The sequence below is a fragment of the Ovis canadensis genome, chromosome 8 (assembly GCF_042477335.2).
Source record: "Ovis canadensis isolate MfBH-ARS-UI-01 breed Bighorn chromosome 8, ARS-UI_OviCan_v2, whole genome shotgun sequence".
In the NCBI taxonomy this organism is placed as follows: Eukaryota; Metazoa; Chordata; class Mammalia; order Artiodactyla; family Bovidae; genus Ovis; species Ovis canadensis.
This window is the reverse complement of record NC_091252.1, coordinates 58,514,023-58,530,842: the sequence shown is the minus strand read 5'-3', so window position 1 is coordinate 58,530,842 and position 16,820 is coordinate 58,514,023. Positions and strand designations below refer to the sequence as shown.

At 45.6% G+C, this 16,820-nt stretch overlaps 1 protein-coding gene across 3 annotated transcripts in view; it reads right to left on the bottom strand.

Annotated features, from left to right (window-relative positions):
- Positions 1-3,246: 3,246 nt before the first annotated feature.
- BACH2 (BTB domain and CNC homolog 2) overlaps positions 3,247-16,820 on the bottom strand; it is a 385,266-nt gene continuing 371,692 nt past the window's right edge. For all 3 annotated transcript variants that reach the window (XM_069598267.1, XM_069598266.1, XM_069598268.1), the window contains 2 exons: positions 14,570-14,776; positions 3,247-7,158 (listed from right to left, as the gene is read on the bottom strand). In XM_069598267.1, coding sequence (XP_069454368.1) covers positions 6,673-7,158; positions 14,570-14,776 — 693 coding nt within the window. In that variant the 3' untranslated portion in view covers positions 3,247-6,672. The remainder of the gene's footprint in view (positions 7,159-14,569; positions 14,777-16,820) is intronic.

The following is a 16,820-nucleotide window of genomic DNA, read 5'->3' as shown; positions in this document are numbered from 1 at the left end:
CATGGAGGGAGTGGAGTTTGGCAGCTGGTAATTTCTGTTTTCCCATCTGGCTAATGGAGTTGGGCACTTTCAGAAGCTCAGATCCCAGCAGCTCTGCTATCTCCTGCTATCATGTGACTCCATCCTCACTGCCAGACCACTCATGAGTCCAGCGTACTAAGGTCATCTGGGATGCCCACCATTCAGTATCTCGCCTTCCCTTTACAGCAAAATTCAGACTCAAGTGATCAAATATTCTTTTCTGGCTTAGCTGTATTTCTGCCCTAACCACAATTCTAAACTCTCTGCCCTGCAATTCACTGTATCCAGCATTGGTTTTTCCTTTTCCCATTTGCATTCATTCAGCTTTTTATTTTCACTTAAACCTATTACTATGAGATATAGATTCACATGCTTTAGTAAGAAACAATATTCTTCACCCAGCTTCCCCCAAAGGTGACTCTGCATAATAATAGCACAACATCAAAACCAGGAAACTGGGTTTAGTGCCTTTTGTCTACTCTCAAAGGTATTAGGGATTCTTTAAATGGAGAATTGAAGAATCCCATTAGCATTATCACATTTTTAAGATTTCTTATCAGATTAATCAGGTAGCAGGTAAGGGCCCGAGGCTTCCCTGGTGGCTCAGATGGTAAAGCATCTGCCTGCAATGCAGGAGACCTGGGTTCATTTCCTGGGTCGGGAAGATCCCCTGGAGAAGGAAATGGCAATCCACTCCAGCACTCTTGCCTGGAAAATCCCATGGACAGACGAGCCTGATAGGCTACAGTCCATGGGGTTGCAAAGAGTCGGATATGACTGGGCGACTTCACTTTTACTTTCTTAGGTAAGGGCCCGAACAAGGAAGAGGCATGGCCTCTCTCGAACGAAACAGTTCTGAAGGCCTCTGGCTCTATAATCTCCAACACAGGGATCAGAGAAAATCAGTTTACAATGCGTGATGATATGTCTTTATTTCATCAACAGAAATGGTGTCTAGACAAAATTCAGTTAACACTAGCAATTCAATCGAGTGAATTTTTTTTTTGCACAATAGTGTATTTACAATGAGTAAATGAAGTTTCAATTCATTAGTTCATAGCAATGCTTTTTTTTTTCCCAAAAAAAGGTAAAAATTCTTAGTTACAGAGAATAAGCATCAACAGCCATTTCATTTTTACAATAAAAACCACAAGAAAAAACCACAATCACTTAGGAAATAAAAAGACAAGCCTAAGAACTAGTACAACAAAATGATGCATTGAATTAAGTTACATTAATCGCATAGAATTTGTGTAAAAAGTATGTAGAAAAACACCTGATGTAACCTGTTACAGTCGTTGACCAGTTATGAGAGGTACAGAGGGTTATACAGGTAGATATGTGTGAAAACTGTCCGTATTGTTCGACCTGGGGAGGAAGAGGAGAGGGGCAGTAGCCCCTTGCATACACTGAGAAAACCCTGTTTTGAAAATGGCCTCTGGAGTTTGTAAGGCATAGATTGGAGGTGCACTTGCATTAGACTGGTTCTGGAACAAATTCTCACAGGCCCATAGGACCTCACAAGCAAAGGTGGCACTTGTCTTGAATGGCTCACCGTGTCCAACCAGCACCCGAGGCTCCTGAACGCCCACCCGTGGAAGCGTCCGGATCACTCACTAGAAGCGGCAGGTCTTTACATCGGGGCGTGAATGGGCCTCTCAGCATTCACACGTGCACAATGCATTGTTAGGACTCAGGTGGAGGTCACCCCTCTGCCTCCAGGCATGTTTTGGTAGAAGACTTAGCATCAAACTGTAGGAAGAAAAACCCTCTTTGTCCAAATCCCTTCACTCTTTCCTGTCCCCACAGGAGCGTCTGGTGCTGCAGTTGAGTCTACCTCAAATGCATACTCTGGGTGCACTTCTGTGTCTAAGGAGGCCACTGTGTTATCTGAGGTCAGTCCACGGGAATGGAAAGGAAAGCCAAGGTTGGTTGTCCATTGCTGGAGACTGAAACGCACACACCGTGTCGCAACAGGAAACCAGAGCTATGAAGGTGGGCCTCTGCAACCGAGTGGGTTTTCTTCGCAACATGGCAGCATCCTTGTCATATGACAATGAAAATGCATTGATACTCATTTGCTATAAATACTATCTCCCAAGGTGGAGTTTAGGAAAATACTATACACTTACTTTTCTTTGCAAGAAATGTTTTTGCACCGTCAGTAGAATAATTTATCCTCCATCTGCCGCAATAGGTTTTTTCTATGTACAAAGACTGCTTGCACACACTATTTGTGTACAAATACATTTTATTCTGCAGCATCCGTCTTTGATGCTTGGGTCAGGAGATAGCTTGGGCAGTATTCGGCACACACAGCTTACACACAGAATGCCTCTAGGCACACAGAATGCCTGCACAAATTCCCACTGAGCACTGACTTGCCAGTAATGGAACCCACAGCAAAATCCTCAATTTGGGGAAGAAAGACTAACTCATGATTCAGTGAATAGCTTTATTCTTTAAAAAAAAAAATTGTGTTTCTTTGCCTATTTATACTGATTTGAGAACAAAACTTCATTCTTTTTGCCCTCTTGATCAGCAACTCCTCCAACAAATGTTAAGTACTAGTGGTGCAGTTTGAAGTCATTTATTAAGTGGCTCCTAGTTGAAATGGGGTATAATGTACAGAGCTAGGGAACCAATAGGGAGTCTAAAGAGCTTTGCAGGCTTTTACTCATTTTGAGAGGATTATGCTACATAATCTAGCACATGGATGAGCTTGAAGGGGCAAGTGGGTTCTTCAAAGCTGTGTATTTTCACGCCTTTGTTCATTTCTTCTTCTTCAATGGCAATCATAAAGCATTTAGAGAGAAAGTGTAGGTTTAGACCTCCTGACAATAGCACTGGACTTCAGTGTGCCCACCTGGTTTTTAGAAGTCCCCTCATGTGAATTCTGTCGCTGGTCCCTGCCTTCCTTTTCAAGGAGAAGTGGCAGCTGACATACTAATCATCAGCCTTCTTTTTTTTTTTTTTTTACTTCCTTGGGAAAGCAACACAAGGATTAAATCCAAAATCATAGTGCATCTTAAAAGCAGCATACCTTTAGAAATACAGTTAATAAATTACTTGTACACTATACAAAATACCCTTCCCTACGGCAGCATCACCTCTGATGCCTGAGTCATTAATAAGGGAACCCAGAAGAGGAGGAGCAGGTGGCCTAGTCACTTTTCCAGCTTTTTTTTTGTTTGTTTTTGCCATGGTTTTGTTCCAGAATCAGTATGTCATGAAGTTATTTTATTCAAGGCACCCCCAGATAACGCAGAGAAACAGACATATACAGCAAAGCATGCACCTGCCCAAGCCGGACCAATCTGAACGAAGTGAGGTTATCTGGAGACGCAAGTAGAAAAAAGGCAGATCCAAGGGGACGACTAGTTTTAGGCAGATGTTAAGTAGCCACAGGACCACCTCCACTGTCCCTGCTGCAGCAGCCCATGCCTACCCCGGCCACTTGGAGACACAATTTCCTGTCACAAGGACCCTCCTGAACATTTCATGGCTGGAATATAAATGCCAGAGTTCTTTATATCTGTAAGGACAGAACCTTAATGGTATAACTAGATGTCACCATTCCACACAAACACTATTCCTTGCTATTAACTTGTTTTTCTCTTTCATAAAAGACTCGGGTTGCATTAATGGATCCCAGGAAAAGGAGACAGGCTGGTTTTAAAACTCCACTTGAGGCAACTTGGACCGTGGTTCTCAGCTAGTCTTCCCTTTGAATCAACCTGGAAATAATCTTGACAAGCACATGGTTCAGACCAGTAAGAGACACAGACAGGTCACATCAACAACTGAAAAAAGCCAGTTGCTGTTTCTGGTGGACAGTGAACCAAATTCCAACAACTTGTTCAAATCTCCAAGAAATTGAAAGACAGTTTCTCCAGCAGTGTTTTTAACTGGTTCCCATGGTAGGCGTGGTGAGGGTGTGGTTAGGGAAGAGGAAGACATTTGAGGCAGGGGCTGGCCAGAGGAGGCCATGGGCTGAGTTGGGGGGAGAGAAATACAGGAAACCCCCACCCCAGCACAGGACAAAGGAAAGGGGGGTGTCCAGAACGGGGTCAAGACGACCAGATGCACATGAGTGGGTACCAGGGTCATTCACAGCAATGAGCCAGTTTGGACCTGGTTATGATATGAGCAGAAAACATTCCTATTTTAAAAGAAGAGGAGGTCACTTAAAAAAGGCAGCAAGAGAGTTAAAAAACCAAAAAAAAAAAAACAAAAAACCAAAAAACACCTTTTAGCCAACTCTTCCACCAGAACACACACCTATGATGGATCACGGCATTCACATTGAGTTTAAATGAGAGCTGTCCCCAGTTTCCCCAAAGGCAAACCTCACAGAGAAGCACAGAACTAGGCCAAGAAATTCCAACAGCCACAACAGAAACCGTAGCTTCGACTCAGAGCAGGAGAAAAATGTATCTTAGACAAGTGCAAACACACACACACACACACACACACACACACACACACACGAGAAAAAAACAAAAACCCAGAGGCAGGTTCTAAAAGTGGAACTATTTTCAAAGAAAAGCCTTTTTTTTTTTTTTAAACCCTACCGCATGAACCAACAAATTTCTGGCATTCATACATACTTAAACATTTAGCACTAATATTTGTACAGAAAAAAGTTAATAATACTAAAACATGTTACTATGATTTCACTTTTCGCCTACATCATATACTAATTTCCCCTTTCACATGCAGCTTTAATATCGTCCAAACAATGGCACAAATGAAGAAACAAAATCAACCATCTAGTCCCCACGGCCCACCACCCCATCCCCACATTAAACTGTTCGGGACTCCTCCCCGCAGCCGAGCTGAAGGACCCACAGGAGAGGGGGTGCTGACCTCTCCCCCAGCACAGGCTTCAAGGGGTCTGCACCCCTTCCTGTAAACGCAGCCAGGGGCCCACACACCCCCTGAGCCAAGGGAAGCCGCTCTCTGTGGGTTGCAAGCCAACTAGTTTTGCAGCAAAAGAAGAAAATCATCATTAGGAGAGAGTAGGGAGGTGCGTGGTGGGGGTAAGGGGCAGGTAGGGCTCCTGGACGCATCGTGTCCAAAGCCTCAGAATGAAATCTGCCTTCAGACCAAGAGAATTGGTGGGAAAACCTCAGAATGCAACTTAAAGCATTTGGAAAAAGAAGGAAGAAAGAAATGCTTTTGTCTGCGCCAGGAACAGACTTCAGGCTACAACTGTCCTGCTCTCTCCTACTTGGGCGGGGCCAGCGGCATTAACCCCAGGACAGTCATTTAAAGGTGGGACCCCCAGGGCGATGACTCAAACCCCCTCAGGTGAGTCCCGGGGGAGGCAGGTCTGGGGCTGGGTGGCCAAGCAGCCAAGTCCTTTGAAGGAGAAGTTCCTACTTGTCCTATACATCCAGAGCAGGCAGAGGCCTGGGGCAGTGTTGAAATGAATGGGACCTACTCCCTGGCTGAGAAACCAGTTCTAACTTGGTATCTAGGAGTTCCGGTATAACATCACGATTCCTGCTGTTTCAATGCACTTTCCAGTGAGATGTCCAAACTCTTTCCCCACTTAGAAATCTGAACATCAACTCTGAACTCTCTGCATTTTAACTTTGCTTAGGAAAAGGTGGGGAGGAGGTGAGATATAAAAATATTCAAGCAGATTATTGTCTACATCCTAGGATGAATTCATTATTTGGCAAGATTGTTTTTCCTACATAATTATCACCTGAGTGCTTTTTTTTTTTAATTAGCTGTTTTACTTTTTGAAGTAAGAGCAAAGAATATACAGTTTACTTGAGTTATACTGAAGTGACAACTTCATTTAAGAAAATAGGTTTGACCCAAAACTCAGTGCAAGTGGCAAAGTTGACCTTGACTGTACAGTATCCGCAAAAAAAAAAAAAAAAAACAACCCACGATACTCAACTGGTGCCATCTGACAGTGCCCAAATCAAACCAAACCAACAAAAAATAAAAGATCTGAAATAAAATGTCAAAGAAAGCTTCCAACACTGAATTCTGTCCATAAATAAGCACAACTTGAACTGTGAAGCAAGAAAAATGACCAGGTTAACAGTTACAAACCGGTTCTAGCATCAGAGACAAAAGAAGAGGAATGTTGGAACCTGTTTATAAACAAGAAACCAAGTTTCCAGTTTTAGGATGAGAAAATTGAGGCATGCAGGACTTTTGCATATGGAGAGAGATAATATATTTCATATATATTATATATATAATATGTACAGTCTAGCTATAAAACTTTGATGTGTATAGAAGCTGTCTTCCATGAAAAAAGTTGAACATTCAGAAGAAATTCCTGAGATAGGGTTTGTGACATGGGCCACTGAGAAAAGAAATCCGTGGTTGGGTCCTAGAGGTGTTATAGTCTATCCCTGTAAAGACTGAAATGAACCCACAGACAGACAGCATTGCCACTGTCGTCTTTCCTTGCCTGAACAAGGGGTAGCACCATTGTGAAGGTAACTATATGTCGCTCCTGCTTGAAGGGAGGAGAGAATACTAAGAAACAGTATTGCTGCTAAGACCGCTGTAGTGTGCACCAGATTCCTTCTCGGTTCTTCCAGACGACAGGCGAACAGCACTGCAAGCTGACCCAAGGACACCTGTGTGGGAGAGGGCTGAGAATTCGGGGGCAGGCCGTCACTGGGCGTAATCTTTCCTGGGTTGCTCATCCGTTGTACACTTATCAGTCATTTCCTGGCAGAAGTCCACGGTCACCGTTTGGCTCCTGGGTTCCAGGGGAGGCCCTCTCTCAGAGAAGGTCCCTGGGTCAGTGCCTTCCAGCCTCCGAGCAGAAGTACAGTTCTCTGAGGCGTTGCTGGGGGCCCAGGGTGGGCCAGGGGCCGCTGCCCCCTGCTCCAAGCAGCAGGGTGCACTTTCCCCCACCGCGCACTGAGGGGCGGCAAGGTTCTGCTCCACGCTCAGGGGCGCGGGGTTAATACTGGGGGCTGTGGGAAGACCCACGGGTCTGAGGACAGGGCAGTACCGATGCAGGGCCTGGATCTGCTCGGGGCTCTGGATGTCTCGGCAGACTTCCTGGGAGAGGCAAGAGAAGTTGTCCAGCAGTTCTCCCATGCATGCTTTCAGCTGATTCCTCTCTGACAACAGCTTCTCTTTCTCACACACCTGGATAAGACAGGAAAAAGAGGAGACCTGATCCAGCCTGAATGGGAGGAGCTGAGACCCTGTGTTCTGTGGGGGGTTCCTACTTCAGTTTTTTGCATCCTACATTAGAGTGTAACTCAAGAGTGACTGGGGCTTCCCCAGTGCCTCAGTGGTAAAGAATCTGCCTGCAATGCAGGAGCCACAGGAGACATAGGTTCGAACCCTATGTCAGAAAGATCCCCTGGAGGAGGGCATTGCAACTCACTCTAGTATTCCTGCCTGGACAATTCCCATGGACAGAGGAGCCTGGTGGGTTACAATCCATGGGGTTGCAAAGAGTTGGACATAACTGAAGCAACTTGGCACACATGCATTCATGAATGACTAGGTCAGAATCTAGAAACCTAAAAGCTCCCTATCCAGGGAGCCAGGACCCATATTTTCGCCATGTCTCCCATCTGAGCAGCCCACTGAGATGTGCCAGCATCCATGACACCTTCCCTGTGGCAGCTCTTCATCCTTCTCTGAGACTTAGCCAAAAAGGTAAAAGTGAAAGTTGCTCAGTCTTGTCTGACTCTTTGCAGCCCCATGGGCTATACAGTCCATGGAATTCTCCAGGCCAGAATACTGGAGTAGGTAGCTGTTCCCTTCTCCAGGGGATCCTCCCAACCCAGGGATTGAACCCAGGTCTCCCCAATTGCAGGTAGATTCTTCATCAGATGAGCCACCAGGGAAGTCCTGGCCAAGCAACCAGCAAAGTCTCCACCCACCAGAAAACTGTAGACAGTCAAGGTTCCAGTTTCCTGGTATTTGGGGTTTGAAGAGAATCGACTGGAAATCTCTTCAGTTCCCAACTTTATAGTTGAAAATCTCCCCTAGATACATTAGGGTTTGATTTCTGAAGGTCAAAAATAATTTAGCTGACCAATTCCAACTATAAGACATTTTGTAAAAAGGCAAAACTATAGAGACACACCGAGAAGGCAATGGCACCCCACTCCAGTACTCTTGCCTGGAAAATCCCATGGATGGAGGAGCCTGGTGGGCTGCAGTCCATGGGGTTGCTAAGAGTCGGACACGACTGAGCGAATTCACTTTCACTTTTCACTTTCATGCATTGGAGAAGGAAATGGCAACCCAGTGTTCTTGCCTGGAGAGTCCCAGGGACTGGGGAGCCTGGTGGGCTGCTGTCTATGGGGTCGCACAGAGTCAGACACGACTGAAGCAACTTAGCAGCAGTAGCAGCATAGAGACACAAAAAGATCACTGTCTGCCAGGGGTAGGGGTTGGGGAGGGAGGTAAGAGTAACTGAAACACAGGATTTTTAGGGCATGCAACACGTCACCGTCACAGCAAATGTGTATCATTATACATTTGTCCAAACCCACAGAACATCCAACATCGAGTGAGCCCTAAGGTAAATTATGAACTTTGAGTGATTGCAATTTATCAATACAGACTCACCCACTGGAACAAACACACCACTCTGAGAAGACTATGAGTGAGCAGAGGGAAGGAGCAGGTGGGAACTCTTATTTTCCCTTCAATTTTTCTGTGAACCTAAAACTTCTCTAAAAAACAAGTCTATTTAAAAAAAAAAAACACATAAAAATTGCAAAAAAAAATTCAACCACTGCAGTTCCTTATGGTTCACCCTATATCAGCACACTCTTAGCCTTTGCAGCAGACAGACTAAACACAACCGGTCCTCTTACGATGGCTGAGGACTGTGTAGTTAGTCTCAAGTACCCAGTCTCTCTGGACATGGAAAGTGCCCACAGAGGTGCTAAGACAAGCTTAGTGTACTAGCCCAGGGTTCTGAGATGTTCTCCTCAGAGAAAATGCCATATAGACTCTAGTGTTACTAAAATTCATCACCCTATCAGAGAGATGAATGTGGTCATAATTATCTGTGTAAGGACAGAACATAAGGAATCTCCCTGAGACGCACTGCTGTGAAATGGATGGAGAAACAGGACATCTGAATGGGTGTGAAGTGAGTCCTGACCCTTTGCAAGGGTATGCTGAGGGCTGAGGAGTGGATGAGAGAGGATGAGAAAGAGAGAGGGAAGAGGGAAGAGAGAGAGCCAGAGATCGAGCAAGAGACAGCGAGAGGACAGTGAGGCGAACATGTGACCACGGGGTCTCCTACATGGGAGCTGCACGTGCTGAAACATGAATGCAATCTGGCAGGCAGTGTGGGCGTGTGTGTCGGAGATAGAGATTTACACGGGGAAAGGGCACCTGCTAAAATATTTATAAATTTATCAAGAAAACATGTTTTAAAGATGAAAAATAAACAGATGTACACGTGCAACTCGAGAGAGAAATACATTTTGTGAGTTTGCAAAAGCAGAGTGAGAACCATGAGGGAGACCAGTGGGAGTGAGTGGGCGGGACCAGCCTGTGGACACCGCCCCCCAGGGGGCTGGTGGAAGTGGAGGTACGGAATAAAACACATCCGGAGGGCTCCCGAGGAAAGGACATCTTACACCAGTAGCTGTGCAACTTGGACCTCCTTCCCCGGACCTGCAACTCAGCAAACTGAGAGGCAACACCATCCCGGGAAAGGATCTCGGTCTCAATTCTGCTGCATCTTCTTGGCCAAGTCACCTACCCCTCCACACCCACCGACCTGCAACACGTCCTGGGCCACTTTCTAGAAGGAAGAAAATGAAATGCTCCCTGTGGCAGTGTTTTGGCTCTCTGCAGGAAAGGCCGTACAAATCCAGGCCTCAGTTAACAGCAAGATGCTTTAAGTCACAGGTGTACTGTGGATGAACACGTGATACTCGCATTCCACGGGGAAGGTAGCACATTATTCAAGGGGTTTCCAAAAAGGCAAGGGGAGAACTAGGAGATGCCCTTCGGTTTCAGCTGAGCAATATCAGCACAGAGCTCTAAGTTTCTGCTGGGTGTGTGGCTTAGTCTTTTTCAATTTGTTCAATACGACACAAGTACACAGAGAAGAGAGCCAACTACAAAAAATCAGGCATTTCTCAAATATGGGTGATTAGATTTATTCCTGTACCTGGAAAAGAGCACAGGGCCAGAATTACCATAGGCATATGCTTAAGGCTCGACGGCTTATCCCCAGCAGGCCCAGCCTCGCCTGAGTACCCAGCTAAGCCAAGAAGGCTTCCAGAAGACCCACACTCACCAGCAGCAGTATCTGGCTTCCTGATGTCAGCTTAAATTAAACATTTTTGTTGCTGTTGTTACATGTATGTGCTCAGTAGCTCAGCTGTGTCCAACTCTTTGGGACCCCATGGATTGTAGCCCTCCAGGCCCCTCTGCCCATGGGATTCTCCAGGCAAGAATACTGAAGTGGGTTGCCATGCCCTCCTCCAGGGGATCTTTCCAGCCCAGGAATGGAATCTGGATTTCTGACATTTCCTGCATTGGCAGGAGGGTTCTTTACCACTAGTGCCACCTGGGAAGCCTCGTCGTTGTTGTTGGTAGAACAACATTAAAGAAAAATTTGAAAAAAGAAGGAGTTTTCAATCCCAGGACTCAGTCACAATTTCCGATACATTTTAGAGCAACAGACATTTCTTGAGAGGCTTCAGTGGGCTTGCACTGGAGACTCAGAGATTGTCAAGACTGCCCTTGTCATGAGGAATCTACAGTCTAGGGCCGGGATTGAGGAGACAGACAGCTACACAGATAATGCAAGACTAACGTGAGAAGTATGAAGTCAGAAAGGGCTCCGAGGACAGAGACTCAGCCTCACCAAAGACTCAGGAAAGGGGCTTCTAGGAGGAGACAGTAACCTGACTCTTAAGGAACAAAAGACACAGATAAGAAAACAGTCGAGGACTGTCCCAGGTATAGGAGACACAGCCGAGGCAGGAACACAGAGGTGCAAACGGCAGGAGATGGGGCTGGGGGAAGTGCACCCAGTTAGATTTTATTGGGGGTCCAGTTCCAGGAAGGGAGTGGAAGGTGACACTAGAGGCGCAGATTGAGTCACAGACAGCACAGTGCATCTTGTTGAGGAACCTGGCCTTTATGGTGTAGGTGATGGGAGCTGCTGAACATGGGTACATCTTCCCTGCTTGGTGGGTATTAATTAGATTAAAAAGAAAACAAAACATGACATCCAGGACTATCTTGAGAACGGGTAACATTAAAATAAATTTTCTTTAATTTTTTAATTGCTTTACAATCCTGTATTAGTTTCTGCTGCATAGCAACGTGAATCAGCTATACCTATACATATATCCCCTCCTTTTAGCCTCATTCCTGCCCCCCACTCCCTTCTTACCCCTGTAGGTGTCACAGAGCACTGAGCTGAGCCCCCTGTGCTGTACAGCGGCCTCCCACTAGCTGTCTATTTCACACATGGTAGTGGAGATATGGAAGTGCTACTCTCTTGGCTCATCCCACCCTCTCTTTCCCCCACTGTCTCCACAAGTCCAGACAACAAGTAACATTTATTCAAAGTTTCTCAAGTGGGCCTTAGGAAGCATCACTACGAACAAAGCTAGTGGAGATGATGGAATTCCAATTGAGCTATTTCAAATCCTCAAAGATGATGCTGTGAAAGTGTTTCACTCGATACGCCAGCAAATTTGGAAAACTCAGCCACGGCCACAGGACTGGAAAAGGTCAGTTTTCATTCCAATCCCAAAGAAAGGCAATGCCAAAGAATGCTCAAACTATTGCACAATTGCACTCATCTCACACGCTAGTAAAGTAATGCTCAAAATTCTCGAAGGCAGGCTTCAACAATATGTGAACCGTGAACTTCCAGATGTTCAAGCTGGTTTTAGAAAAGGCAGAGGAACCAGAGATCAAATTGCCAACATCCACTGGATCATGGAAAAAGCAAGAGAGTTCCAGAAAAACATCTATTTCTGCTTTACAGACTATGCTAAAGCCTTTGACTGTGTGGATCACAGTAAAGTGTGGAAAATTCTGAAAGAGATGGGAATTCCGGAGCACCTGACCTGCCTCTTGAGAAACCTATATGCAGGTCAGGAAGCAACAGTTAGAACTGGACATGGAACAACAGACTGGTTCCAAATAGGAAAAGGAGTATGTCAAGGCTGTATATTGTCACCCTGCTTATTTAACTTATATGCAGAGTACATCACGAGAAATGCTGGACTAGATGAAGCACAAGCTGGAATCAAGATTGCTGGGAGAAATATCAATAACCTCAGATATGCAGATGATACCACACTTATGGCAGAAAGCGAAGAAAAACTAAAGAGCCTCTTGATGAAAGTGGAAGAGGACAGTGAAAAAGTTGGCTTAAAACTCAACATTCAGAAAGCTAAGATCATGGCATCTGGTCCCATCACTTCATGGGGAATAGATGAGAAAACAATGGAAATGGAGAGACTTTTTATTTGGGGGGCTCCAAAATCACTGCAGATGGTGACAGCAGCCATGAAATTAAAAGATGTTTGCTCCTTGGAAGAAAAGTTATGACAAACCTAGACAGCATATTAAAAAGCAGAGATGTTACTTTGCTGACAAAGGTCTGTCTAGTCAAAGCTATTTTTTTTTTCCAGCAGTCATGTATGGATGTGAAAGCTGGACCATAAAGAAAGCCGAGTGCTGAAGAACTGATGCTTTTGAACTGTGGTGTTGGAGAAGACTCTTGAGAGTCCCTTGGACTTCAAGCAGATCCAACCAGTCCATCGTAAAGGAAATCAGTCCTGAATATTCCTTGGAAGGACTGAGGCTGAAGCTGAAACTCCAACACTTTGGCCACCTGATGCAAAGAACTGACTCACTGGAAAAGACTCTGATGCTGGGAAAGATTGAAGGTGGGAGGAGAAGGGAATGACAGAGGATAAGATGGCTGGATGGCATCACCAACTCAATGGACATGAGTTTGAGTAAGCTCCAGGAGCTGGTGATGGACAAGGAAGCCTGGGTACTGCAGTCCATGGGGTCGTGAAGAGTCGGACACGACTGAGTGACTGAGCTGAACTCAACCTGAACTCTCAAATGTCTTATCTTGCCCTTAGGTTCTCATCAGGACACTGGCTTACCATGAGGCTAAGGAGTGTCATGTATAGCCTGAGGACTCAAACTCAGGTCTTGACCACAGTACGTGGCCTCCCTCTTCTTCAGGATGCCACAGACATGGCACCTGGGATGAATTTCTAGGATTGGGCCAGCAGGAAGGATGAGCTGAATGAGGCTGTACTGACTGCCTTCAAGGGTACAGTCAGGAACCAGAGGCCACTTGGATTTACTTCCTGTAGCTTAAGGTTGCTGATCCAGAAGGGAATGTAGACTACTGAGTGAGGGGGAGGCTTGAAAGATCAGAGAACAGTTCCAGAGACAAAAGACTCCCAGGCACAGGAAAAGGTGACAACCACTCTGAGGCAGAAGTGCAGAATTCAGGACCCCCGCGCTGCTGAAGGGCTTCAGGAGATCAGGTGGCTGAGGGGCCCCTGGTGGCAGGCCGGCGTCCTGCCCCTAACCTACACCTCCGTGGGAGGCAGGAGAAAGCAGTGCAATAACAAGATCTGGGATCAGACAACCAGACTTGCATTCAAGCTCCATCACATGGTGGGGAGTTACCAACCCTCTCTGCACTCTGGTTTCCTCCTCTGTGAATGGAGATAAAGTAGTACTTAAATCACAGGGCTGATGTGAGGATTACATGGGACATCTACTGAAAGAGACCAGAATAATACCTGGTCCACATATGCAGCAATAAATGTTAGCTCTCGACTCATGCTGAATGGAAAAGAAGAAGAATTATCTCTATGGGAGGGAAGGAATGGTAGTTTCAGGTTAGCAGAGGCAAGCTATTATACATAGGATGGATGAACAACAAGGTCCTAGTATATGGCACAGGGAACTACATTCAATATCCTATGACAAACCATAATGGAAAAGAATACGAAAAAGCATATGCATATAACTGAGTCACCTTGCTGTACAAAAGAAGCTAACACAACACTGTAAATCAATTAGACTTCAAAAAAAAAAAATCAGCTCTATACGAATGTCAAAGTGAAAGCCACTCAATGTTGTCCGACTCTTTGCGACCCCATGGACTATACAGTCCGTGGCATTCTCCAGGCCAGAATACTGGAGTGGGTAGCCTTTCCCTTCTGCAGGTGATGTTCCCAACACAGGGATCGAATGCATTGCAGGAAGATTCTTTACCAGCTGAGCCACCAGGGAAGGTTGGTGGTTTGAGCATACCCAGGGACGACTGCCCCTGTGATCTACACAAATGGCTAAGATATAAAATACTGACACACAATCACACAGCCGCACAGACACACATATATTACACGTGTAAAGCTATTATTTTTTGTTAAGAATTCCTTTAAAAATCAATGCAAATGTCCCTGAATGGTGGCCTTTCTCTTTGCCTGTCTGGCCTTTGCTACTCAAAGTCGGTATCAGTCTTGGTCATTCCAGGTTGCTGACAACACAGGGCGGGCTGACTCACCAGTTTGCGGATTTCACATTCTAAGTTCTGAATACAGTCCAGCTTCCTCTTGCGGCAGCGCTGGGCAGCGATGCGGTTTTTGCTGCGCCGGCGGACGTCGTGAATGAACTCTAACTGCTCTGATGTCAGCTTGTGCATCTTGATCATCATCTGGAAGTCATTCCTTGGAAGGTCTGTGATTTGATCGACAGGAAATGGAAGTTTGACCTGCAACCAAGAATAACAGAACATGATTACGGCAGCTGGATTTTATAGTTTTCATTCTGGCGAGTGGAACATCAAAAAATGGTAAAATCTCCTTTTTAATGATGACCAAGTACTATGAAAACGACTGAAGCAAGCAGTGATGATTCTTTCCTGTTTCAAATACAAATAAGATGAAATATTCAGACAGTCAAACAGAATGTGAACACACACATATTATGATGTGGTTATCATTCCTGAGATCTTAGAAGCAAACAGCATGGAAACAATGGAAAATGTATACACTGTCACGACCACAGCACTTTTGTAAGCAGGGCTCTACAATTAGTTGAAACCCACTCCCACTGAGCCTCAACTCAGTGAAGTAACAATTTATAGACAGACATCATCTGAGGAATCATCTAAAACCCTTGAATTAAGAGAGCCCTGTACACCTTGGAGATGCTGGAAAGATGAAACAGTCAGTGTGATTTGCAGTTACAGCAACGTAAGGGAGACAGACATAGGGAGAGAAACTGGCGAGGCTACATCATTGTGACCTAGGAGTTAGAACTGGCTTTTAGTCCTTCCTGCCAGACAGGAGACCTCAGGCTGGTCACCATACTTTTCTGAGTCTCAGTTTCCTCATCTGCAAAGTGGGGCATGTTTTTTAGCTGCACAGTGCTATTATATACCCATGAGGCACTATGGATTTTTGGAAAATAAAATGGCCCACGCTCTCACATTTTCTTTTACAATGTGATGCTGACCTTCCCCTGTCAAAAGGTGGAATGCATGTTCTTGCCTTTTGACCAATACAATGAAGCGGGAGTAATCCATGTAACTTCTGACGTGACATCATAAAAGCTGTACAGTATCTTCTTAGGCCTCTCAGACCAGGGCCAACCTCCAGGCTGTGGACCAGTACCTCCTGACAATTCAGCGACAGCATTTGATTAGAAATAAAAGGCTCTCTTTAGGACACCTTGTGGAGAAGCCCAGGTAGAGAGGAACTGAGGTCTCCAGCCAACAGCCAGAATCACCTCATCAGTCCCATGAATGAGCCACCTTGGATGAGGATCCTCCAGCCCAGGCAAACCTCCAGGGGTTGCCTCCTGCCAACATCCGACTTAAACCCCATGAGATACTCTGAGCCAAGCATGCTCAGTTCAGCCACTTCTGAATTCCAGACCCACAGAAACAATGAGAGATGTTAAACGATTGTTTGAAGCTACAAAGTTTTGGGGTGATTCGTTGCATGGGTGTGTGCCAAGTCTCTTCAGCTGTGTCCGACTCTTCGACCCTATGGACCACAGACCACCAGGCTTCTCTGTCCGTGGGATTCTCCTGGCAAGGACACTGGAGAGGGTCGCCATGCCCTCCTCCAGGGGTTCTTCCCCACCCAGGGCTCGAACCTACATCTCTTACATCTCCTGCATTCGCAGGCAGGTTCTTTACCACTAGTGTCACCTGGGAAGCCCTGGGAGGATTTGTTACACAGCAACAAATAATTAATGCAGACACTGTTTTCAGCAAGAGTCTCACTTTCAAATTCTTGCAAATCAAGGAAAAGGTGAACATCCTCCAAAGAAAGAACACTAGTCATTTTAGAGATGCTTTAGAGTCCTAATGCTTCTTTAGCATTTAGCAGAGAACCCATGTTCTCTCAAGCTTCCTCAGCATCCACAAGATAGAGAACACAGACCGGCACCTTCCAGCAGTCTGCCACTACCCCCTTCAGGACTCTCTATGAGGCAGAGACTTCAGGAGTCAGCTCTGGGCCTGTCCAGAAGCTTCTGGAAGTAGAAGGTTGAGTGTTGCTTGGCCAAGACAGTGTTTCCCAGCTCAGGGGCTGAGCTCCTGCTTAACCTGAGCATCTGCTTTGGATACACCAGCAGATGGCGCTATAAACCTAAACTTCGTTCAGGCACTAGCCCAGCGCTGTCCAATGCAAACAACGCGAGCTGCCAGTGGGATTCTTACGCCTTCTAGTAGGAAGTGAAAAGAAACAGGTGACACTAATTTTAATAATATATTGAATAGGACCCAATGTAGCTAAAATATTATC